At 34.5% G+C, this 26505-nt stretch overlaps 1 protein-coding gene across 1 annotated transcript in view; it reads right to left on the bottom strand.

Annotated features, from left to right (window-relative positions):
* Positions 1-26505, bottom strand: part of LOC145249682 (N-methyl-L-tryptophan oxidase-like) — an 80509-nt gene that overhangs the window by 32575 nt on the left and 21429 nt on the right. Inside the window, exons 3-4 of the mRNA XM_080111479.1 lie at positions 17405-17721; positions 7508-7671 (exon numbers count right to left, since the gene is read on the bottom strand). Coding sequence (XP_079967605.1) covers positions 7508-7671; positions 17405-17721 — 481 coding nt within the window. The remainder of the gene's footprint in view (positions 1-7507; positions 7672-17404; positions 17722-26505) is intronic.

Genomic DNA, 26505 nt, shown 5'->3' with positions numbered 1-26505 from the left:
GGAGGACCTCTTGGGTACAATGCATGTCAGTACCAAAGGAAAATACCATATGACCTATACAAGCGAGTAGGGCACAAAGCATTATAGTGCAGAGCAAAAGTAGTAAAAAAGAGCTACATAAAAACTGCAAAAATGGACCCTTCACCAGCAGAGAACATAAGGAAATATGTTACGGTGAGAATCAGAAATAAAGAAGTGAATTTTATCAATTATAAATTTTCACACATGGAAGAGAATACGAAAGCCCACGATGACAAAGACGAATAAAGTCGCAAGATCAGTAACTGGTGAAAAAATAAATTTTGAGGGTGAGGTAGTATTAATGTGTCACTAAAAAGAACGAAAAAAGCTAAAAGTGTTCATTCTAAGGAACGCAACAAACTTATTCGGGACCAATTGGATTCAGGAATTTGAATTATGGTATTCGCCAATGAGTGATTTTTGTCACAAAGTCAAACCTAATGGCTGAAGCCGACAAACTCAAAAAAGATCTCAACAAATCTTTCCCAAGTGTTTTCTTGAAAAGCTTGGATGCTGCACAAAAGTAAATGTGAGATACGAATTGCTGCATGAAGCAAAACCAATATTCAAAAAGCTATGAAGAGTACCATTCGCTTCAAGGAAAAAAATTGAAGAAGAATTGGAGAGACTAGTAAACACTGTGATTTTGACCCCTATTAACTATAGTGAGTGGGCAGCCCCTACCGTATACGTGAAAAAATCTATAGAGATTAGGGCATGTGTGGACTTCTCTACTGGATTAAATGTGGCGTTCAAGGATCATCACTATCCACTACCAAACCCAGACAAAGTATTCGCTAAGTTAAATGGCGGAAAAACTTTTTCCAAAATAGACTTAAGCGAGGTGTACCTGCAAATACCAGTAGCGGAAGATAGCTTGAAACTTTTGTGTTTCTCAACGCATAAAGGACTTTATAAATTCAGTAGATTAACATTTGGTATCACCTGCAATTTTTCAATAGGTAATCGATACTTTGCTGAGTGGTTTGGATTTTGCAATAGGCTATCTAGACGATATTTTTATGCGTAGTCAAAATATTTAACAACATAGAGATCATGTATTTCAAGTGTTTGACAGAACAAAAGAATACGGTTTCACATTGAAGGAAGCAAAATGCAAATTATTTTGGAACGAATTAAATACCTGGGTCATATCATAGATAAAGACGGGAGGAAACTCGATCCAGACAAGTCCACAGCTATAAAAGACATGCCAGAACCTCATAATGTAACTACATTGCAGAGTTTTTTAGGGCTTGCAAACTATTATCAAACGTTCATTAAGAACATGCATGAATTGCGTGCGTCATTGAATTTACTATTAAAAAAGGACAAAACAATGGGAGTGGACGTCTGAGTGCCAGGCAGCGTTTAAGAAATTAAAAGATGTATTAACGTCAGATTTATTCCTGATTCATTTCAATCCGAAACAAGAGATTATTGTCGCAACTGACGCAAGTTCTCATGGGATCGGGCGTGCATTCTAAACAAGATGCCTGATGGGTCCACTAAGCTGATCGCCCATGCATCAAGAACTTTACTTCCTGCCGAGAAGAATTACTCTCAAATTGAAAAGGAAGCACTGGGGATCATATTCAGTGTTACAAAATTCCACCGATTTTTACACGGTCGTAAGTTTAAACTGCAAACTGGCCATAAGCCGCTTATAATCATCTTTGGCTCTAAAAAAGGTCTGCTAACTTACACAGCCAACAGACTGCAAAGATGGGGGACCATTTTCTTGAATTACGACTTCAGTATGGAATTTCTTTCATTTGCAAAGTTAAGTCACGCAGACAGATTGTCGCGATTAATACTGAAATCAAGGGAACCACTAAAAGACACAGTAATAGCGTCACTACAAAGTGAAAAGGACTATACAAATACTATATAATATGATCAAGGAACTATCAGTGACTTTGGAAGATATAATAAGGGAGGCTGAAGAAGATAGTTTCACCAAAGAAATGAAACAAAAAATTCAATCGGATGAATCGGCAGCAGAAGCTTATTCTATGTGCAATTAGGTACTGTTGTACAAAGAAAGAGTAATAATCCCAGCTACACTACAAAAGAAAATTCTAAAGGATTTTCATATGGGGCACCCTGGGGCTACTCAAATGAAGAGCCTCATGAGGTCCTACGTTTATTGGAAGAGTATGGACACTGATATAGAAGGACAATAAAGTCGTGTAAGGAATGCGCATTGGCTGCAAAAGCGCCCCCATTACGATTTAGCCCGTGGCCTAAAGCGGACCACCGACGGCAAAGAATACATGTAGATTTCGCAGGCCCACTGGATGGAAACTATTATTTAATAGTGGTAGACAGTTTTTCAAAATGGCCTGAGGTATTTGTAAAAGTCCAACAACAAATTTTATAATCAGTGCTCTTCACGAATTGTATGCTAGGTTTGGTGTGGTTGATTGTCTAGTGTCAGACAATCGCACACAATTCACTTCAGCAGATTTTAAAAGCTTCTACAAGGATTTCCAGGTTAACCACATAATGACGCCAACCTATCATCTCCGATTGAATGGTCAGGCAGAGAGGTTTGTAGACACGCTGAAAAGGGCCTGAAGAAGGCTAAAGGAACGTCCTCAGAAAAGGGATTACAGCAGTTTTACAAGTTTACCGAATTACGTCAAATGAAAGCACTGCATCAGAGATGTCACCAGCAGAGTTAATGTTCGCAAGGAAAATTAGGCCAGTCTTAGAGAAACTTTTGTCAAAACAGGTTAACTGCCAAATACTATAGTTCCCAAAAAGAGATATTTCCCTGGTTAAAAAGTATTTTTCCAGGTACAAAAAAAATAATAGTACAATGTGGAAACTAGGAAAGGTCTAGAAAAGGATCGGGCACATGGTCTACATTATCGAAGGTCCAAGATTTACTCACAAGAAGCATTTAAACCAAATTCGGAAACGTATCCCAGACAACCTCCTGCTGAATAAGAAGAGATAATAGACCAGATATATGACATGTTCATCTTGGTAACACCTCAAGCAGCCGGAAAATGCTGGTCCCTCAGAAAAAGGAAAATGAACGACCTATAGAGATCAACCCATGAAAAAGAGCTATACAATAATCCGAGGGGAATGAAAAGCTCAGGAGGGGGTGTTGTAGGGGTTCAAATCACCCCTATTTGAAAACTAAGTGGAATCAACCAGTCGTATGAATACCAGAGACTAAATGGAGACATTCGTATCATGTTAAACTGCATGCTATGAAAATATTCCGCTCTACTTCACCTGTTGATTTTATATACACGGCCTGATGTTGATTTAATATGTCTGGCCTAATGTGGATTTTATATATCTGGCCTAATGTTTATTTTATATGCCTGGCCTAATGTTTATTTTATATGCCTGGCCTAATGTTTATAGTATATACTGGCTTAATGTTGATTTTAATATGCCTGACCTAATGTTGATTTAATATGTCTGGCCTAATGTTGATTTTATATACTTGGGTAAATATCGATTTTATATGCAGGACTAATGTTTATTTTATATACGATGCATAAAGATGATTTTATATATCTGGCCTTATGTTTATTTTATATGCCTAGCATAATATTGATTCAATATGCCTGTCATAATGTTGATTTTATATATCTGGTTTAATGTTGATTTTATATGCCTGGCATAATGTTGATTTTATATATCTGGTTTAATGTTGATTTTATATGCCTGCCATAATGTTTATTTTATATACCTGGCTTAATGTTGATTTTATATACCTGGGCTAATGTTGATTTTATATGCCTGGCCTAATGTTTATTTTATATACCTGGCTTAATGTTGATTTTATATGCCTGGACTAATGTTTAGTTTTTATATACCTGGCCTAATGTTGATTTTATATGACTGACCTAATATTGATTTTTTATACCTGGCATAATGTTGATTTTATATACCTAGCCTAATGTTGATTTTATATACGTGGCATAATGTTGATTTTATATACGTGGGCTTATGTTGATTTTATATGCCTAGCCTAATGTATATTTTATATATCTGGCTTAATGTTGATTTTATATGCCTGGCCTAATGTTGATTTTAAAAGCCTAGCCTAATGTTTATTTTATACACTTGGACTAATGTTGTTTTATATACGTGACCATCATTTTGATTTTATATGCCTGGCCTAATGTTGATTTTATATACCTGGCCTAATGTTTGTTTTATAGACCTGGCCTAATGTTGATTGAATATGCCTGGCCTAATGTTGATTTTATCTACCTGGCCTAATGTTGATTTCATATGTCTTGCCTAATGTATATTTTATATACCTGCCCTAATGTTGATTTTATATACCTAGCTTAGTGTTAATTTTATATGACTGGCCTAATGTTGATTTTAAAAGCCTAGCCTAATTTTGATTTTATATTCCTGGCCTAATGTTATTTCATATACTTGGCCATCATTTTGATTTTATATGCCTGTCCTAATATTGATTTTATATACCTGGCCTTATGTTAATTTTATATGCCTGGCCTAAGGTTTGTTTTATAGACCTGACTAATATTGATTTTATATGCCTGTCCTAATATTGATTTTATATACCTAACCTAATATTGATTTTATATGCCTGGCCTAATGATGATTTTATATACCTGGCCTTATGTTTATTTTATGTACCCGCATTAATTTTTATCTTATATACTTGGCCTAATGTTTATTTGAAATGAAATTTAAGTGTACAATATTTCTTTCTATCGTTGACACGCATATCGTACAGATTTTTCTTTATTTTTAGTTTTTATTATCAAGGAAATTCTGGACAAGCAATGATATAATAAATCATTGTCCCCATATGAGAATAAAGGCATTTTCGCTGATCAGGCAGAATTTGCTTTACAATTAATTAAAAAAAGATTGAGCCAAAGTATAGAGACTATTTTTTTTTGCAAATTTAATTGTCTTAGCATGACTATTTGAGCCCACATAAACGATACATGACCATGTAGATCTTTTCTGTTATTTTCGGAGTTTCTCTCCATGTAAAACAGCCGTGAGATTAGCTCAATCAAAAGCGAAAAAGATTTCTTTTCTAAACAAGAATTGATTTTGTAGCCAATCTAGGAAATGAAAACGGAATCTATGTGGTTCGTGATAGAAAATTCTGTTTGGATTATAATCCATTATCCAGACAGAAATTAAACTTTCTCTAAAGAACGAATCGGTAGGGCTGAAGAAAGGATGGAGTGATTCTTTATGTGGGGTAATTGAGGTTATAGTTCCTTCCAGTTAGTTTGGAGGGAGTTCAGTTCACTACAGCTGCAAATAATCAAATGCCCCCCTTTTCAGTAGAACTCTAATTGATGTTCACAAAATAGAAATAAATATGGACAATCAGACATAAGTTTTAGAGATGGAATACTCTGAAATAACCTTAGTCTTTTATTATCGGCTTATCCCATCATTGTCTTGGACCTTTCTTCTTTCTTTTACCACAAGACTCAAACAAATGTATGTTTGGAGAGTTGCCAAACGTTGCTACATTATAGAGTCCCTGCATGTGCACACTTATAGAGTGAATCTTGCAACTCTCTATATGATATATCATTATATAACAAATATAAGAAAGGCTCTCAAGTCTTTCTTATACATAATTTGTTATATAATGATATATTATATACAGAGTTTGAATTACCTACAAGACACGATCCTCGAGTGTCTTTGAACTCTAGACAACCTGGCATGAGGATACTTTCCCCAACAAGTAAATGCTGACTAAATATTCAAAATAACATTTTGTATTTGAAGCCCAAATAGAACCCCCTCAATACGGCAATAGTACACACTCTAATGATGTTATCTCCAGAAACAATACTTAGATGAATACTCCATCAGACCAGATTAATTCTTGTTCTGGAATCTAGTAAGACTAAGAGACCACAAGAAAGATATACTATAACCTAGTTAGCTGGTCAATTGAAGAAAGTAAAATTAATGTTTTAACTTCTTAACTAACTCAATGTTTGAGAGGTAGAGATTCTTGGTTGAATACTGGGATATCTATGTGTCTCATATAGAAATCAAGAGTTAGCCGCCCAAAAAGAGGTCCTTGATTTCCGAGATCTTACTGAAGTCAAATTAAAACAAAACAGAAGTATATAATATACTAGCAGATCTACAAACCATTCACCAGGTGGAAGAATAACATTACATATGTATTAAAACATTGTAATATATTAAATTAAAAATTAAACATTGTAATATATTAAATTAAAAAATTTCAAACATTGTAATATATTAAATTCAAAATTAAACATTGTAATATATTAAATTCAAAATTTCAAACATTGTAATATATTAAATTCAAATTTTAAAACATTGTAATATATTAAATGCAAAATTTCAAAATTTGTAATAAATTAAATTCAAAATTTCAGACATTGTAATATATTAAATTCAAAATTTCAAACATTGTAATATATTAAATTCAAATTTTAAACATTGTAATATATTAAATTCAAAATTTCAAAATTTGTAATAAATTAAATTCAAAATTACAGACATTGTAATATATTAAATTCAAAATTTCAAACATTGTAATATATTAAATTCAAATTTTAAACATTGTAATATATTAAATTCAAAATTTCAAAATTTGTAATAAATTAAATTCAAAATTACAGACATTGTAATATATTAAATTCAAAATTTCAAACATTGTAATATATAAAATTCAAAATTTCAAACATTGTAATATATTAAATGCAAAATTTTAAACATTGTAATATATTGAATTCAAAATGTCAAAAATTTTAATATATTAAATTCAAAATTTCAAACATTGTAATATATAAATTCAAAATTTCAAACATTGTAATATATTAAATTCAAAATTTCAAACCTCAAACAAGATTTAATATATGAAAATGTATATCAGCGTCGACAACAAAGTTATGATTTTATTATGTTTAATTTTGTATTTAACCTTCTTTTTGCTATCAAAATATATAAGAGTTGTTTGAAAAATCAATGGCATAACTGTGCCATTATGTTCTATATGTGTATATAAGTTTAATTCTAGTCCATTGAAACACATACTGATTAATATCCTTTATTGTAAAAACATATGTGTAATATAGAATAGATAAAAACTATCCGTATGACAGTCAATAAGTAAAATAAGTCTGAGGCAAGTGTGGCTACAGACACCAACAAAATCATGAAAAATCACACAAAAGCAACATAAAGGCTCAGAAGGAATTTCTGAACATGATTATAACAATGTTCTCATTTAATAGGGACATACTTGGTCAACATCCTGCGAATGTTGGCTAAAATGCAACAGACCAGATAACTATGATCAGTATAAATCAACTCAACGCAGAGATGAATAAATGACAAAGGAAATTAAATCAATAATGAAGGCACCACATTACAAAAGCAACATTCCAAAGAACATAATCGCAAAATTATGCTGCCATTGATTTTCCAAACATTTTTTGTAGATAAAATCTTTCCTTACTCAATTCTATGTGCATCTTCTGGCGTTATTTGCACCAAAGTCACAGTCTGGGGAGAAAATATCAGATTGGGCTCCACAGGAAGCAATTTCCGAAATTCTGTAAAGCATCCAACAGCAATAAGGACTTTTCTGGCATGAATAGTTCTTCCTGAATCTGTTTTCACCTGTCAGAGAAAGAGAGGCACAGAGAGATAGTGTGCATGAGAGAGAGAGAGAGAGAGAGAGAGAGAGAGAGAGAGAGAGAGAGAGAGAGAGAGAGAGAGAGAGAAGATGACATGTTTTGAATTTATTTTGTGCAGGAAAAACATTTTCAACATTTTTATGTGTTAAGTACAAAAGAAGGTCCGGAAATAGACTATCCCCGCCCCCGTCTCCCTAAAATCCAACCATTCCTCATCATAGTAGAGACGATGGACACGTGGTAGTACCAGACCTGGACCTGCATGGCTAACAAAGCTCTGGCGAAAATCCACTAAGATAGTGTTAATAAAGGGAATCGTAAACTTATATATAAATATACTGAAGTAGAAAGAGGAGAAAAAGATGGAAGCAAGGAACGAAACAAATAGGTTTAAATTATTAAGTGAAGAAATAATATACACATACCAAGTTAGGGCGAAAGGCAGAGCGAGTGTAGGGACGTCATGTATGTTAGAAAGATCAAATATGGCACTACAGAAACAAGTCTCGTTTCTGATCATGTTGCCGAGAGATAGAATGAAAGAGAAAGCAAAATGGTGGGACAAAACCCAGAAACTGCTTCAATTGAAGTTAGAGAATCATTCATTAACTGATAAGTAATGAAGAATAAAAAATGAACAATAATTAAAAACAAGGTTTACAGCGTCACAGCGAGATGAGCGTTGAGAGGAATCAGTGTAAGGGCAACTTGTCCCTGAAGAAAAAAAAAGTCTGGAGTATGTTTTTATTGCCGATATGATAAACAGAAAAGAACAGTAAAGTTGACATGGTGATAAAAGGTCTACTTTAGTATCTAGCAAATATTGTAATTTGGTCCACCTGTTATATTTAAGTGCCTGACCACCAATTAAGTGACAGGAATTGAACCCTGAAAGATAATACAGTTTTTTTTTTTAGAGAAACGTAGTTTGGGTTGAGGAGAAAGAGGGAAAAAGGAAAAAGAGAGTTGGAGGGAGATATGGTTGCAAAAGAGAGGGAGGAGATTCACAAGAAAAGATAAAAGAAAAAGAATATAAAATAATGGATAGAGAAAGAAGAGATTCAGAGGAACAAAGAAAGGGTAAGCTTCAAACGACAGAGAGGGAAACAGTTGATAAACAAATCATTGTTTTTTGAGAAATGGGGTGTTTTGTTTGGCTGACATTGAAGAGAACGCATCACCCCTGGACTAAAGGGCAGAAACCCTCATAAGAATTTGAAAGGCTCTTTTTCCTAGCTGGGAAATTGTCTAAATGAACTTAAGTTGTAATAATCCGCATCAGAAAGCCGTTAACAACCCAAAGAACTTAGCTTTCTTTGTACGAAGTTTACCATGAAGATCTTTTAAATAATTATTTTTGTTCATAAGAAATGATCTCAGAATTATTTTTGAATTGTTGACTCGAAACATAGTTTTTTACAGCACCGATGCCAAGTTGTAACTGAAAAGAGTAGCATACAAGTGTTATATTGGTAGAGAGGCTGGTTGATATCGGTTGATAAATTAAAAAATAATCATAACGGAATAAGAAATAATTTTTTTTATCTCTTAGGGAATGCTTACGGCGAACGGTGAATTTAAATTCAAATATAAATATAAAAGCATGCAGCTCACCTCGCTTTCGGCGAGTGTGAATTTAAATTCAATAATAAAAAAAATAAATAAATAATAATAACAAATAAATAAACGCACTAGCGTTCGAGGCATACACACACACCCCTCCCTCCCTCCCTCTGAAAATGCAATGCGCGAGAGAGCCCACTGTCAGCGAAGCTGATGAAAAAGGAAAGGGAGAGAAAGAAAAAGTGAAATCGATGCGGACGAATAAAGAAAGTCGTTTTTGAACTGAGTGTTTTGTCAACGGTGAAAAACGATAGCGTTCGTATAAAAAAAATTGAGAGGCAAGAAAAAAAAAGAAAAAAGGAAAAGAGACTGGAGAGAGCAGTGAACGGTGTTGTTTTGTTTACGTTTGAGCGAATAATGAATAAAAAATTTTAAAAACTCACTATGAGCAGGTGGTGCTCAGGAATACCCAAAGCGCAGCGTAAACAGATTTCCCTGAAATAAACAGGAGTTGAATTCTTTCGGCCAAGAATGGATATCATGGAAAGTTCACAGTGAAGACATTAAAGATGAATAAGAAGAGGGTTGCAACGAACAAAAATATCGTCATGTCGACGGGCGTCCCCATCCAAGAAGAAACCAAACAGGAAAAATCTTGCAAATGATGAACTTTGCGGAAACATTATAAAATACAAAAGTCTAATTGGATAAAGTTAAGTGACTATTATGATTTCCCCATCCCGATATCCCCACTCCTTGTCCTTGGCCGAACTGTCATACCATACATTTTCTCTTATATTATATTTTTTTTTGTCACCTTGTTTTCTTTTCTTTCTTTTATGATGTTTTTTTTTATCATCTGACCTCACCCCAATCTATTGCGGTGTGATATTAAATTTTAGGATGTTGAATAAAATTTGTATTTTAAGATTCTAGCGTTGTGTCATTCTTGCTTTGAGTTTGAATCGTTCGGAACAAAATGTGCTAATGAGAACCTCAGACAACGTGTCAAATAGGTCACAAATCGTAGACGACACTTTATTTGTCATTATTTTATTTTTATTTTTATATTGTGTTACGGACAACGTAAGGTGAAGCGCTGACCTAGAGTCATAAGATTCTCACCAGGGGATATCCACCCCGACTCAGCTTCATACCGGTCCACATAAGCCATTCATCAGGTAACCAATGAAGGATGAACTCAATTGCAGTATCTGACGTCAAATGGCCAGCTGAAGAGTTGCCACATAGACTTAGGGTCGGGCAGATTTTGCATATCCAGAATATCAGAACAGTATTTTCCAGTGACCAGTGAGAGTCTGGTCACCCTTGAAGGGGCAATCACTAGACAGTTAAGAGAGTAGCCCTGCTGGGTTGCATCTATGGTCCTGTGAACCGGGATCGACGAACACGGCCACGGGTATATCACAAATATAGTTCCGTGAGCCAGGATTGTAATGAATGCAATCCAGAGGACAAATGGTTATATATATATGTTACAATAGTATCAGATACTAAAGTAATTAATATTAGAGCTGTTGCATGAATTTTGAGGATTACATCAACTAGTTGGAGTTTCGATCTCTGCAACCACCTAAGAGACACTACTCTATTCAATTTTCATAGAATAGTAGCTAAGGAGAGCGCATAATCTGAAACCTCAAAAAACATATCCTTCACTCTATACTAAAAAACAATATATATAGGAGCGTCTAGGGTTGTCTGGTCATAATATACATTTCAATATGATATGGAACTGGTAGCATGCCTTTTACACAAGCGGCAGCAGGAGTTCAGCCAATACTCGGCGGATGGCAGTGATCAGGCTGGCTTTGGTGTTGTGGGAGGTCATGTTGGTGATGTTTTCGAAGTATGACTAAATGAAGTAGTTCAGCAGGTTAAGGCCAGGGGAGGAGAGGTCAGTGAGAGAAGAGTACAAAGTTGCAGCATAAGCCAAGTCTGGGTCTCTTTGGACTTGTGAGCCAGCACCAAATTCTACTGCCACACCCAAGATCTACCAGCAGTCGCCTGATTGCACCAGGGAATCAGCACACTCTTCAGCACATCCAGGTACATTTTGGTGTTGACTTTCAAGCTGACTTTGAAGATGTGAGGTGGCATGATGTGACCCTCATTTGAAACCACACCACATAACCGTGACCGGAAACTCTGTTGAGCTGTGCCCACAAGCATTGAACCATCTGGATTTGCATTTTGAGGGTGCTGGCAATGGGTCTGTTGTCGTAACTTAGCATGAGTTGTACAGCAGCGCATCTCCAATTTTGCTCGTTGAACATTGTGTCACTTTCAGACATAATAGAAGCCTCCTATTGCTCTTGGGATTTGTACACAACTGGCCAACTAGTAGATGATTTGCGACAAAAACAAAAAAGAAACCGGTTTTCATCAAATGGAAATGGAATCATGTTGTCTTTTTTAGTGCGACAATTTTATCATTCCATCATTATTATACAGTCAATTAGTTCATATTATATTACACCCAATATATAGTCATGATTTCAAAAATAAAAAAATATGATTTGAGCAATAGAATCGAAACCGAAACTAAAACATAACAAAACATAGTTGCATGATTGAAAGTATGTCTACAAGTTCAGCAAAGACTGAAGTTTATTTGTACTCAATCTGGTTGGACTGTGGAAGAGGAGTGGGAATTTTATTAAATACAGCTAGTTAAAGCTGCTTTCCATGACAATAATGTTTTTGATAGACAAGATGCAAGCAAGGGCAGTCAGACAATCCACAAAGTTATATATATATATATATATATATATATATATATATATAAATTGATATATATATATATATATATATATATATATATATATATATATATATATATATATATATATATATATATCAATTTCATAATAAAATATCAATTGTGGCTGATGGTAATAATAGTTTATAAATGAAAAATAAAATCAGGAAGAGATGTACCATAATTTCATTGACAAAATTTCATTAGAAAAGGTCCTTACAACTCATTTCAAATCATCAACGTCTCAAGAAGAAAAGTTAATTTGAAGAATGGATAGGCGGATGTGGGGGGGGCTGATCATTGCTTTTATCATTCAGTGAATTTTTTTATATTGTCCATTTAGGGAATTCTCATGTTTGCAAGGTCTAACTATATGGTTTCTTAGTTTTAATTGTAGCTAAGTATTATTTCAATTATTTAAATACAAGGGGCGTGCAATAAGTAATACCTCTGACCCACTTCCAGTTGTCTTATCTAGCTGAAAATTTGCATGTGCAATGAATTATATCTCTACGGGTTATATGGCAAATTACAGCTATGAACTAATTGTGGTTTCTGTTTTACAGGTGTTTGAACTGAGTCAGGTGTGAAATGGAGCCTGTTGAATGTCGAGCAGTGATCCAGTTTTTGTATTTGAAAGGACACACACCACAGGAGACTTTTGATGAAATGAAAAAAACTTATGGTGATAATACCCCATCGTATGACTTTGTAAAACGCTGGCATTGTAAATTCAAACATGGCCGGAAGTCTGTGGAAACAGCTCCCAGACCTGGTCGGCCCCTTCTGCCATTGATGAGGCATCTGTCCGTCAAGTTGAGGCTGCAATTTTGGAAGATCAGCGCATTACTATTCACCAAATAGCCCAAGATGTCAAGATTAGTACAGGGTCTGTGGAAACTATCATTCATGACCATTTGCATATGCATAAGGTGTCTGCCAGATGAATTCCCAGGTTGCTCATACCATTCCAGAAGCGAGAACGTGTCGAGTGCTCAAGGATGAATTTGGAGATGTGCCAAGAAGATGAGTCAAAGTTTTTCAAAAGACTGATTACACAGGATGAAACCTGGGTCCATCACTATAATCAAGAGTAAAGCCCAGTCAATGCAGTGGAAGCACTTGGACTCACCACCTCCAAAGAAGACAAGGGTGTAGCCCTCCGCTGGCAAGGTCATGCTCATAGTCTTCTGGGACCAGGACGGAGTAGTGATGACAGATTTCCTGGCAAAGGGTACCACAATTACAGGAGCCTATTATGCTTCACTTGTGAGGAAATCAAGGGAAGCTATCAAAATCAAGAGGTGAGGCAAGATCAGCAAATGTACCCTTCTCCTGCAGGACAATGCTCCGGTCCACAATTCGCATGTCGCCAGATCAGAAGCACGGGCATGTGGTTATGAAATCCTCTCCATCCTCTCTACTCTCCTGACCTTGCACCCTCTGACTGTCACTCTTCCAAGCCACAAAGTTGTTTTTGAAAGGAAAGTGTTTCCCAGATGATGCAGCCTTGACTTCTGAAGTCACGTTGTGGTTGGAGGACAAACCTGGGGTGTTCTACAAAAACGGTTTCTAGAGCTGCATCAAACGATAGAAGATATGCATAACTCTGGATGGTTCCTATGTAGAGAAAGACTAATAACTGTGGCAAGTTTCGTTGCTCTACTGCTATGGAAGTGGGTCAGGGGCATTATTTATTGCACACCCCGCGGACAACTTAATAACTGATTACAGCGGTCGCATGTTTATCTGTTTCTGTTGTGTATTCATATTATAGGATTAATGGTGTGGAGTGAAGATAAGGGTTAATGAGCGTATGGTAGTCACTGAGATAACAGCATAATAAGAGTTATTGGTGGAAATGGATTATTTAGGCTCAGCAAGTACTTGTTTACATTTGACTTAAAGAAAACCATATTCACAAGAGCTATACTATCGTCTAACAAGATGGATGGGTGTCGATGACAACAATATATATATGTTGTAACGTAATCCCCTATTGAGGAGCGTTAGAACTATGCTGAGGTAGCTTTGTATTCCCGGGTGACGCCAGATAACTCAAGGATTTATGATAGAGAAGATAAATATACATATTTTATTTCATGTCAAAATAGATATTGTTTGAAAACCAGAGAAGTTTATTTTTACGGCTAAAAGCTGACGACAGGAAATTTCACTTAGAACCTTGTCTGGCCTTAAAAGAACCCAGGGTCAGAATTGACATCTGTCCTTGAAAATGGTAGAATTTCAGGTATGGGAACGGTGCCCATCCAGGGACCTGGGGCTTAGGATTTCATGGAGATTTCGTCGCAAAATCTTATTGGCTGGGGAGAATTACTACCCCATCCACATCCCTTACTATATATACGACTGTCGTGCGAAAATTAGTCAGAAGAGTGCAGAGAGTTTCAGATCAGAGTTGAGTCACAGAGAGTTTCAGATCAGAGTAGAGCAGAGACGTAACCTCCCCCACGTCATCCATCTGTCGGTCGCTGTCTGTGAAGAGAGTTGAGACTTTGAAAAGAACTTACAAAATCTGAATGAGAATTGTAAAAACATTTTGTACATAATTTTATGAGAATTAAGCTTAGTAGATAGATTTCTTCCTCCCTGCTGTTTCGATATTTGATTTCATGTAACAGCCTCAGAGGAGTCTACACGACACGTGCCGAGAATCCAAAGAAATAAGAGTCCTTAACCACCTCCTCAAGTGAGGCGTTACATGTTAAAATTTTACAGAAGGTCAGAAAAACATCAGTATCGTCGGTTTCAAATCTGATATAAAGGGGACAATTTATGGTAAAAAATATCAAATTCTCTTCAGTTTTTGCTTATATTTGTTTTCACTGGACTGCATATTATTTTTTCAATTTAGTTATTTATTTATTTTTTATGAACTTATATTTTTATTTCATTTTCAAGTATCTTCCGGTTCATGGGTTGCCAGGTTCAGGGAAAATCTGGATTTCAAAATATCTATGCTGATTTAAATTTAACGATTGGTTTTTATTTGCATTAAAAAATATTGACGTTTTAAAAGGAAGGTAACTCTTGAATTTTCATTTTTTCTCAAAATCAGGCAATTTGTTAAGACCCTTCACTTTTTACATACGTAAACACACACTATGTACTTTTTAAAAGTTTATACGAATATATCCATGCATACAAACATCTATTGTATTTTGTTTTAGTATTTTGCTTCATTCCTATCTGTGTTAAATGTTTTTTTCTTTAGAAAAACTTCTATTTATTTATTTGTTTTAAAATCTTTTTAAATAACATGGATAAATATACTCTGTATACACCTACATTTATATTATTTTATCTACTATTCATTTTTTACTAGCAGAACCCGTGGAAATTCCATCACACAAGCAAACAATAAATATCAACGAAGTATTTGTCCCAGGAATTACTACTGAATGCACAGCACAACTGTAGTTTTAGAAATGTTGTGGCAGTGACCACAGTTTTGAAGATGATGAGCATAGTGGTCGATCAAAGCTAATCTACATACAACTGTTTGAGGACTTGCTTCTGAATTGGATGTAACGTATACGACGATTTCCAACCACTTGAAAGAGATTGGAAAGACAAAAAAACTTGATGAATGGGTGCCTCACAAATTGAACGACAATCAAAAGAAATGCCATTATGAATGTCATCTTCCCCCTTTTTTTATGCAACAAGAAAGACCTGTTTCTTGACCAGGTTGTGCCTTGCAATGAAAAGTGGGTTCTTTATGACAACTAGCGACGTTCAACTCAGTTGTTAGATGCCAACGAAGCGCCATAGCACTTACCAAAGCCAGAGTTGCAGCAAAAGAAGGTCATGTTGACTGTTTGGTTGTCTGCGACTGATTTCATCCATTACAGTTTTTTGAATGCAGGTGAAACCATTATGGCAGAAAAGTACTGTCAACAAATGGATGAAATGCATCAGAAACTTCAACAAAACCCAGCATTAGTTAATAGAAAAGGCCCAATTCTCGACCACATGTTGCTAAATCAACCCTGCAGAAGTTGAACGAATTATGCTACGAAACTCTCCTTTAACCACCATACTCTCCAGACCTCTCACACATACCGACTACCATTTTTTTAAACATTTCGACAACTTTCTGCATGAGAAATGCTTAAAAAATCTAAGCGATATCAAAAACGCCTTCAGCGACTTCATCGCTACCAGAATACAAGATTTTTAGGTTACTGGCATAAATACATTTGTTTTGTATTGGCAAAAGTTTGTTGATTCTGCTAGTGCTTATTTGGATCAAAAAATTTTTTGTTTGAGCCGAAATATCTTCATCTGAATTCAAAAGTTAAAAACCGCAATGATAGGTTATGAAAAGGAAGGGTTGTAAAGAGATAGCTTCGAATTTGGGAGTATCAAAACCAAAGCAAAATATGATTAAAGTAAAAATAAAATAGATAAACCCCATAATTTATTATACCATACCAGTTCACACTGAAACACTTATCACAATATTCTGTGGATCTATATTAAATAACGTTGTTAAACTTTGTCATATATTTCCATTCTATGGAGGTCAGGCGCAAATGAACACCCCATAATTAAACGTTTTTTTTTTTTAATTTTTAAATTTTTTATTTCCATACTTTGTGGACCAGGCACGTACACAGACCCTACAATTTTAGCGAATTATCATTATGCCAGATCAAACATACCCATTCCTGTGTCTTGATACATCTTCTATCATTATATGTGATCAGTTTTCTATAATAGTCAACCATATAGGAGCCTATTCGTGACCAGACACACACACACATGTTTAGCTTTATATTATAGAAGATTAGTGATGGGAATTCAAAATTTTTTCCGATTCCAATACAATTACCAATTCTGTTCTGATTCTGATCCAATTTCCGATTTTGATTCTATTAAAGTTTCTAAATATTTTACTATAAAGTTGTTAATTTTTGATCACCATTAAAACCCATGTAATAAGTTTGTATGATTTTGTAAATGTAAAAATAAACACGTGTGAGTTATGGTTTAGAGATCTTATAGGCTTAAAATCAATTAATATTTATCATTAGTTCTAACAATGGTAAATTCAACAAAAAAGCAAATAAAAATTAGTTAAGGGGATCGTTTTTGGCATTGGAAAATACGCACAAATTTTCTGATTCCGATACCTGAAAACATTCTTATTTTTCTGATTCATGATTTCAGTTTAATCAACCCAACACAAGTATATATATATAAATCCACTTATCAAGTGTTTCCTTTTCAGATCAAATATGTTTTTAACTCTTTTTCAAAGTGTTTTTAACATGTTTTATTAACTGTTTGCTCTTATATATATATGTTCCAACCTTGAAGCAAATAATTTTTGTAAAAGCCTTACCTTCATAACAGGTGCTCCATTAAGTAAGTTATCCTCAGTTACCTGATTGACAATTTCTCTAATTACATCACAACCCAATTCAAGGGCAGCTATAAGTTGAGCTCTAACAAGCTTCCGGGGACTGATATGTCCAGCATTTTGAGCCTCATAAATTGCAATGTCTTCATCTCCAAAATTAAGAAATGGAAACTTGCTTTGAAGTTGGCTGTTATCAAGTGTCGCCACACTGATACCTGTGTCATTGGCAGTCTTTTGTACAACAGGAATGTATTCTGCACCTACGGTGAGGGAACCCACTTCACTGTAAAAGTTTATCCCTGGAATATAAGAAATCAAGGTAATCATTATTATTACTGGCATAAATTATTTTAAAGTTAAGAATTTAATCAAAACAAAGTATTTTGTTTGACCTTCTTATTTCTGACCTACTTGCGTTAAAAACATTTTAATATTCAATATTTATGAAAAGTTTTAAATCAATCTACTTAACTGTAAATAGTAATTGAATAGAATAATCTGTGATCGTCATTGAGAGTTTGGACATGATTTCTCCCTCCTCACATTTCACAAAATCTTATTGGCTGACAACTAACTATTCGTTCATTCTGGAATAAATAAACCGTTATTCAAAAAAGAATGCTCCAGAGATAACCACAAACATGGCTTCCCTGATTATATTAATTAATCATTTCAGATAAAATATCCCGATTACAAACATATTCAGACATCCAAACATGTTCAAAAGCCACGTCATTTACACATTTAATATACCATACATGTTAGCTTTTCGTACACAGCTACGATAACGTGATACATATTTTGTGTTTAACTACAGCGTACATAATGTTTTCTGACACAGGTTGATAGCCATTATTTCTTCTTTCTTTTCTAAAAGCTAGATTAAACCTTATTATACACTTATTAAAAAATAAAAACAACTTATCAGGCGAATATTGCAGTACACACATTTGTGTGACTTGGAAGCTGTTAAACTGCCTAAAACATTTAATTTCTTCTTCGTTAGTATGATTGAGTAATATTCTTTCCTTAAAAGCTAAATACCAAAATACCAAATGCCAATACTACATTACTGCAGTCAAGACATGAATTTTGTGTGCTTTTGAAGGCTTTAAACTGCATTTATTTGATAACTGAAAATTAAACATATTGATTATTAAAAATAAATTGTTGCTTTAACGTAGATGTTGTTCATGAAAACTACTATTCTAGAATGATATTTCACGATTATTACATGTGGTTTGTTTTATAATTACATTTCATAAAAATTGACCAACAAAAAATAAATTGTTGCTTTAACGTAGATGTTGTTCATGAAAACTACTATTCTAGAATGATATTTCACGATGATTACATGTGGTTTGTTTTATAATTACATTTCATAAAAATTGACCAACAAAAAATAAATTGTTGCTTTAACGTAGATGTTGTTCATGAAAACTACTATTCTAGAATGATATTTCACGATTATTACATGTGGCTTGTTTTATAATTACATTTCATAAAAATTGACCAACAAAAAATAAATTGTTGCTTTAACGTAGATGTTGTTCATGAAAACTACTATTCTAGAATGATATTTCACGATTATTACATGTGGTTTGTTTTATAATTACATTTCATAAAAATTGACCAACAAAAAATAAATTGTTGCTTTAACGTAGATGTTGTTCATGAAAACTACTATTCTAGAATGATATTTCACGATGATTACATGTGGTTTGTTTTATAATTACATTTCATAAAAATTGACCAACAAAAAATAAACTGTTGTTTTAATGCTTTACTTTTACAGTAGATTTATTTCTGTTTACATTTTGTGATTTATCGGTGTCCACTGAACGAGTCCCTTTGCAGTGATTATATGATTCCAGTTTGTTTAAAGCAGTCATTTCGAGAGTCATAACATTGAATGTTCGTCGTAGACCAGTCGGTTAAAGCGTTTCCGTTATTTGCACCACTTTTTACAACTAGTGAACATTCGATCCTCACCTCTGCGGCTAATTACCCCCCCCCCCATATAACGGTTTACCACTGCTATTTACATTGTTTTTAGGGCGTGGATTAATTTTTTTTCTATATTTTTGAGATACACAAATAGGTCAAAAACCAAAATAAATTGTTTTTTCCTAATTCACCATAATTTTATTTACACGAAAATAGCTCACTAAACATACTAAATTTTATTTCCTTTCAGGTATATAAGCAATATTTCTTTCAAAATGATTCAATAATTTTGTTTTCGTTGTCTAACATTTAACATCTAAAATGGTTTACATTGTTTCAATCTCTAAATTGTTCTATTTATATTGTTTATAATAGAAACAAAGTCCTGTATATATTATTCAAAATAAAAAAGAATTGTTTATTATTTAAAGAAACCGTTTTGTTTATACTGTTCCTTTTTTCTGCTTACTTAAAAATGTCAATTTCTGAAAAACTATGTACATTTTTACATGTCAATGCACATGTGACTACAGGAATTTAGTTCCCTTTAAATGATAGAGGGTTCAAGAGTTTTTTGCCACCCTAACTCCAATCTTGCTAACAAAAATACCATGCCCTGAACAATACTCTGAACCATACCCTGCCTGCACGAACCAAACGACACTGCAACAACTAATTTTTGTTGTTCGTTCATAGTATTAGGGCGTGGGGTTCCTGACAGCGATTAGCAAAGTTGCATTTATGGCAAATTTTGTGACAACCATACCCCCACTCACAAAATGGGATGTCAATTCCGAAAGTCATTCTTGGGGGTGTCTATTCCAAAAGCCGTTTTTAACATGAGAAGGTTAGGAGTTGGCCAACAACAAAAACAACAGCCGTACTTAAAATTTTATGTGGAGGAGAGGATGCATGCTACTACCAGGCAATGCTGGTTAACGGCCCTGCTACTTTTATATATCATAAAAAAGAAAGAAGATAAAGAAAAATAAAGATAGAAAATAGATTAGATAAGAAGATAGAAATAAAGTGATATGTCCCAGAAAAGGATATATTTTTAAAATAGCTGAGTGTTGGCTACTGTAATAGAATAAGCGACCTTAATGAATGTTTGTAGTCATAGGTAGTAATATGTTTGAGCTTAAGGCTTTTGGTGTATTTTTTACATTGCTCTCTGTGGTGCTGGTGCTCTTGGTAAGTGCTAATTAACGTTTTACTTTGGCCAGCCAGAATAAACTCGGACTCAAGGCAAAAAAACAGCATGTTCCATAAACTGAAAAATATTTTATTTCCCGTCCAGAGGCAGGTAAAAAAATCTGGAATAAAGATGAAATACAGATGGTGAGTCTTATGGAAGAGAAGAAATATACGCATTAAAGAGAGAGAGAGAGAGAGAGAGAGAGAGAGAGAGAGAGAGAGAGAGAGAGAAAATTGCTACATTAGATTAAGCATTTTTAAATAAATTGTAGCAAAATACACTAGTTTATTTCAATTAACATGGTATAACAATAGTAAATCAAACGAGACTAGTCAGAATCACAGTTCCATTTGTCAGCTTAAGTTTGACAATCCGGCCATTATTATTTTATATATTAAAAATAGAAAGAAGATAAAGAAAAATAAAGATAGAAAATAGATTAGATTAGAACATAGAAAGAAAGTGATATATACCAGAAAAGGATATATTTTTGAAATAGCTGAGTGTTGGCTACTGTAATAGAATAAGCGACCTTAATGAATGTTTGTAGTCATAGGTAGTAATATGTTTGAGCTTAAGGCTTCTGGCATATTTTTTACATTGCTCCCATGCTGCTATTCACGTCCATATTTATGGCTTATACCAGCCAATCCAATTCTTGTGTGAAGGAACACGAATGTATCTATATTCATTAAATAAGAAATAAAAAAGAAAGAAAAAGAATTTCATTTTAAATCTGAATGTTCCAATGATTTGAATATACAAATATAAAAACGCATGAAACTTGAGAAAGAAATTACCATTTTTGAAAAGAAGTTTGTGATGTCATAAAATACGATTAGGTAAAAAGACAAAATCAAGTCATAAACAGTCGCTTGGATAAGATTTGAATAATAACATTGAAATAGTTGTGATAGACATCAGAATCCAATTTTGAATATTATTATACATAGTGGGGCAGAGCAACTTACTTATCTGGAATATCAATTGTGACGTAATCCATGACTTGGATTACATAATTAATTAAAAATCGAAACATTTCATTTCGGGCCAACGAGATATGTATCGTTTTTTTGTTATTTTATCTTATCACCAAGGCAAATGAATGTAGTTTCCAAGAGAGAGAGAGAGAAAAAGAGAGTATAGGAAAAAAGAGGGAGAGGCTAAACCTAAAAAGAGAGAGAAAGAGACAGTGATTATAGAAGAGAAGGGGAGAGATGGGAGAGGCGTCTAGTACACAGGCTAGCCGTGTCAAGCGACAAATAAAGAAAAGAAAGGGTTAAGAAAGATACTGAGAAGAGAGAGAGAGAGAGAGAGAGAGAGAGAGAGAGAGGGAGAGAGAGAGAGAGAGAAAGAAAAAAAGAGAAGAGGCCTTTTGGTACAACAGTCGCCTCTTGGCGGTAGTGCCAGGCGGATGTGCGAAATTCCCACCCAGCAACAGAGGCAGCGATGTCGTCGAGATAGGAGGTATCGACCCCCCCATCAACAGTGAAAGGAGATAATGCCTGGGAGAAACTCCATACCAACGGCGAAAGGATGCGACGTCAACGGCGGTAAACAGCAAACTTTACAAACGTGCGCCTTAATCTGGAGGGACGGATATCAAAGACATTTTGACCAACCGCTTGAAACAAAAGGAAAGAAAAGATAAAAAAGAAAAAAGAATAAACTCAGTAAGTCATCTTCGTGAATATTTCCCTCTCTCGTATATTAGGACATTGAATTCATTTTGCCATCATTTGTTTGTACTGAAGATACATTTTTTGTTTTGATATATTTCTCATTAGCATCTTCGAATAGTAGACAAAGATACCCCTCCCCATCTGTATAATTTGTTCTTTTTTTTTATTTTCACTTAATTGCATTATTCCTTCCTTACCATAGTTAGTTCATTGTTTTGTAATAAAATTTAACTTTGAAAGTAGTATGGGTATGTTAGCAACAGCTCGGCAAATGTTGTTTTTCAGGTGAGTCAAAGTGTTAGTACGATCATTGTACACAATTGATTTCAGATATCCGTATAAAAAATAGTCACATGGTGATAAATCAGAGGACCATGCTGGCCAACGCAGATAGCCCCTCAAGGAGATGAGGTATCCTGAGAAGTTATGCTGCAAAACAGTCATTGACGTACACTGAGTGTACGGTGGCACTGTCCTGCTGAAACCACAAATTTTCCACACCCATCTTGTTCAGTGTTGGAAGGAAACGCTCATTGATCATGTTGACATAACGGTCAGATGTCACTGATACTGCCTGTTCGTTTGCTTCAAAAAATCATGGGCAAATTATGCCAATTCGCGATAGTGCACACTAAACAGTTACACGTAGTGCATGTAGATGAAGTTCTCTGGGGGTTTCAGGACTCCAATAGGGCATTTTTTGCTTATTTACAGATCCCGAAAGATGGAAGTGAAACGAGTGTGTCGTCAGGCAAGCCCAAAAGTGCCTCGCATGGATTTTCACAAGCAATAAAATCGCATGGATTAAGTTCGTGCAACCAATTTGTGGGGATGAAATTTCAATTCTTCATGGAGGATTCGTCTCACAGAACAAGCAGATGCAGAAACCCAAGAGCAGATGCGTGTTTGTGGACAGACCATCGGGGAGATCTTAAAACAGATTGTCTCACCGCATCACTGTTTTGGTTGACCTTGCTGTTCATGGGGGAGACCAGGTTTCTTTTTCTTTACATCACCCATTTCCCTGAAGTTGTTGACCCATGAAACAGTCAACTGCCGGCCAAGAACACAAACACTGAAATGTCTACGGAATGCACGTTGCATTGTGTCAATTAAGCGACTGCTTAAAACAAATGCCTAAACAGTGAAAGTGCATTCCAACCTCGTCCACTCCATTATGCTCACTAGGGTTCCTGAAAAATAACCAAAAAATAAATAATGCATGTTAAGAACCAAACTTTAAGCTCCACCCTCTTAAATAAGTCCATCCCTATCATTCTTGGACCAACCATCGCTTTAGGGCACCAAATTTAAATAAGCAAGTTGCTCCACCCTGTAAACTAGCTGATCTGACACGCTATTGCCTGGGAATATTTTATTTTACACAGACTACACAATATTATTGTAAAATCTATGGATAAATAAGTAATAAACAAATATAGTATAAAGAGAGTAACTCTTTTTTTTATAAAGATTTATAATGTTTCATTCATTGTTTATGAATAAATAGTAGTTTATGAATATTATTATTTTTTTATCGTCTCCCAATTGTAGACAATAATTTTGGAATATTAGTACTGCTGTGCCTCCCACCCGCTGTTTATTAATGATAAAAAAATATTTTATATTTAAAAAAAAACGTGTACACATATCGCCCCTTGAAAAAAGTAGAGAGTTTGAGGGAGAGAAAAGCAACATAGTGGACATTGGACATTGCCGGAATTCAATATCATCTGTAATTAATGTAATGTTTATGCTATGAATAAATTGTGTTTTAAAATACAATGAGCTTGTTAACTATTCTGTACTTACATATGTTATGGAGACTTATATAGAAGACAGATCATGATATTATTTTTTAAGATAAGATTTTCAAATTAGATGCAGTTCTTATGGCATGATTTGTTTATTAAAATGTTAGGTGAAAGTACAGATTAGTTAGAAAACTCCTTTCCCTTCCCATGAGTATCTACATGTGTGTGTGTGTGTGTGTGTGTGTGTGTGTGTGTGTGTGTGTGTGTGTGTGTGTGTGTGTGTGTGTGTGTGTGTGTGTGCAGGTTATGCAGGGCATAGGCTGTAGTCAGGGATATTACATATAATTTAAAAATAGACGAATGGCGTCCAAAAAACATAACTTACTTAAAAAAAGTACAAATATATTGTAAAGAATCCCAACACAACAAAAACTATGTTTCTATGTTTCTGACGCATCAACCTTGAATATTCTTGGCTTAGATTTTTATTTTTGAAGAACTTGATTTTTTTTCAATGTTCCCCTAAACTCGATTTTTAATTTGTTCAATATTAATACTGCAGCAGATGCTGAAACACATTTTAAGAACAAACTTAAGACAAAGTTCGTCAATGTTTTCCAGGAGAATCTTGGATGTTGTTCTAAAGTTAAAGTGACTTTAAAACTGAAGGCAGATGCAAAACCAGTCTTCAGACCAAAGTGTCCGGTACCATCCACAGCTTTAGCTACAGTAGAAAAAGAATTGGATCGTCTACAAGAAGTATAATCCAACCTACAAATTATTCATCCTGGGCAGCACCTATTGTCATTGTGAAAAAGGCTAATGGCAAAATATGCCTATATGTGGGCTTCAGCACAGGACTAAATGGCAGACTGGAGATACATCAGTATCCACTACCGTCGGTACCGGAAGATTTGTTCTCAAAACTTAATAGTGAAACTTGTTTTACAAAACTGGATCTTGCAGATGTACACTTGTGCCCGATATTATTCATACCCCCCCTTGAAAATTGAGTTTATTAGGTGTAACTTTGTGAGAATTTATTGTTTACGTCCATATTGATACATATTCTTAATAAACCTCTTCTGATCATTTTCATCATTTTAAAATCTCGCGATACTTGTAATAAAAAAAATATACAGCTATTTATAAAATCTGCAATGTTCAAAAATAATCATACCCCCTTATTTTTTCAGTAATAATCGAGTTTCTGACTGTTTGTTTCCTGTTTGATTCTTATTTTGAAATCTTTTATACAACCTTTGATTAATTTCATTCCGTTTTTTGCATTTTTCAGAAATTAAAATGATATCAACTGAAAACCAATAAAAGAATAAAAATTATTAGAATGAGGAAGAAAAAAGAGCTTAGTAATGATCTTAGGACTAAAATTGTGAATTCACATAAGGATGGTTTAGGTTACAAGTCAATTTCCAAGAAATTTGAGGTCCCTACAGCAACAGTACAGAGCATCATCAAAAACTTCCAGAGCCACCACACAACAAACAACTTGATTGGTAGAGGAAGGAAAATGAAATTGTCTGCTAGAGCCACCAGGAATATTGTAAGAAGTGTTAATGTAAATCCAACCACCACTACTAAGGACATTTTAGAAAATCTGGAGTCTTCTGGCATAAAAATATTAAGGCAAACATTGCAAAGGACTCTGCATGAAAATGGTCTGAAAGGAAGAAGACCAAGAAGGACTCCATTGCACACCGGAAAACACCTTGCAGCACGTCTAAAGTTTGCTAGGACCCATGTGAATTCTCCAGAGTCCGTTTTCTCAAGTATTTTGTGGACTGACGAAACAAAAATTGAATTGTTTGGCCATATGGATGCTTCTTACGTTTGGAGGAAGAAAGGAGAAGCTTACAACCCAAAGAACACCATACCCACTGTGAAATATGGTGGTGGTAGCCTAATGTTTTGGGGCTCCTTTTCGGCTAGTGGTCCAGGTAGTTTGGTCAAGATAGATGGAACCATGAAGAAGCAGCAATATTTGGAGATACTTCAGAAAAACATTAGACAGGATGCGGAGAAGCTCCATTTAGGATCAAACTGGGTCCTTCAACAGGATAATGATCCAAAACATACTGCCAAAATAGTCAAGAAATGGTTTGAGGATAATCAAATTAATGTTTTGGAATGGCCTAGCCAGAGTCCCGACCTGAACCCTATCGAAAACCTCTGGCACATATTGAAAACTGAGGTTAAAAAGCGGAAACCTAGAAATTTGAGGGATTTGGAGAACTATTGCATTGAAGAATGGTCAAAAATCAGTGTTGATGCTTGTAAAAACCTTGTTGATAAATATCCAAAACGGTTACAGGCAGTTATTAAGAATAAAAGGCATGCTATTGACTATTAGTAAGAGAGGTATGAATAATTTTGAACTAGTGCCATTATTGTTTTTCTTTGTATAATGTTTCAAACTTGCATAATTTATTTATTTGTTAAGTTTAAATAAAATGCTTATGCTTGATTTATTGTTTGAAATCC

Source organism: Euprymna scolopes, chromosome 28 (genome assembly GCF_053919585.1).
Source record: "Euprymna scolopes isolate OS-2025 chromosome 28, ASM5391958v1, whole genome shotgun sequence".
NCBI lineage: Eukaryota > Metazoa > Mollusca > Cephalopoda > Sepiida > Sepiolidae > Euprymna > Euprymna scolopes.
Note: the sequence above shows the minus strand (reverse complement) of the source record. Positions and strands in the feature narration are given on the sequence as shown.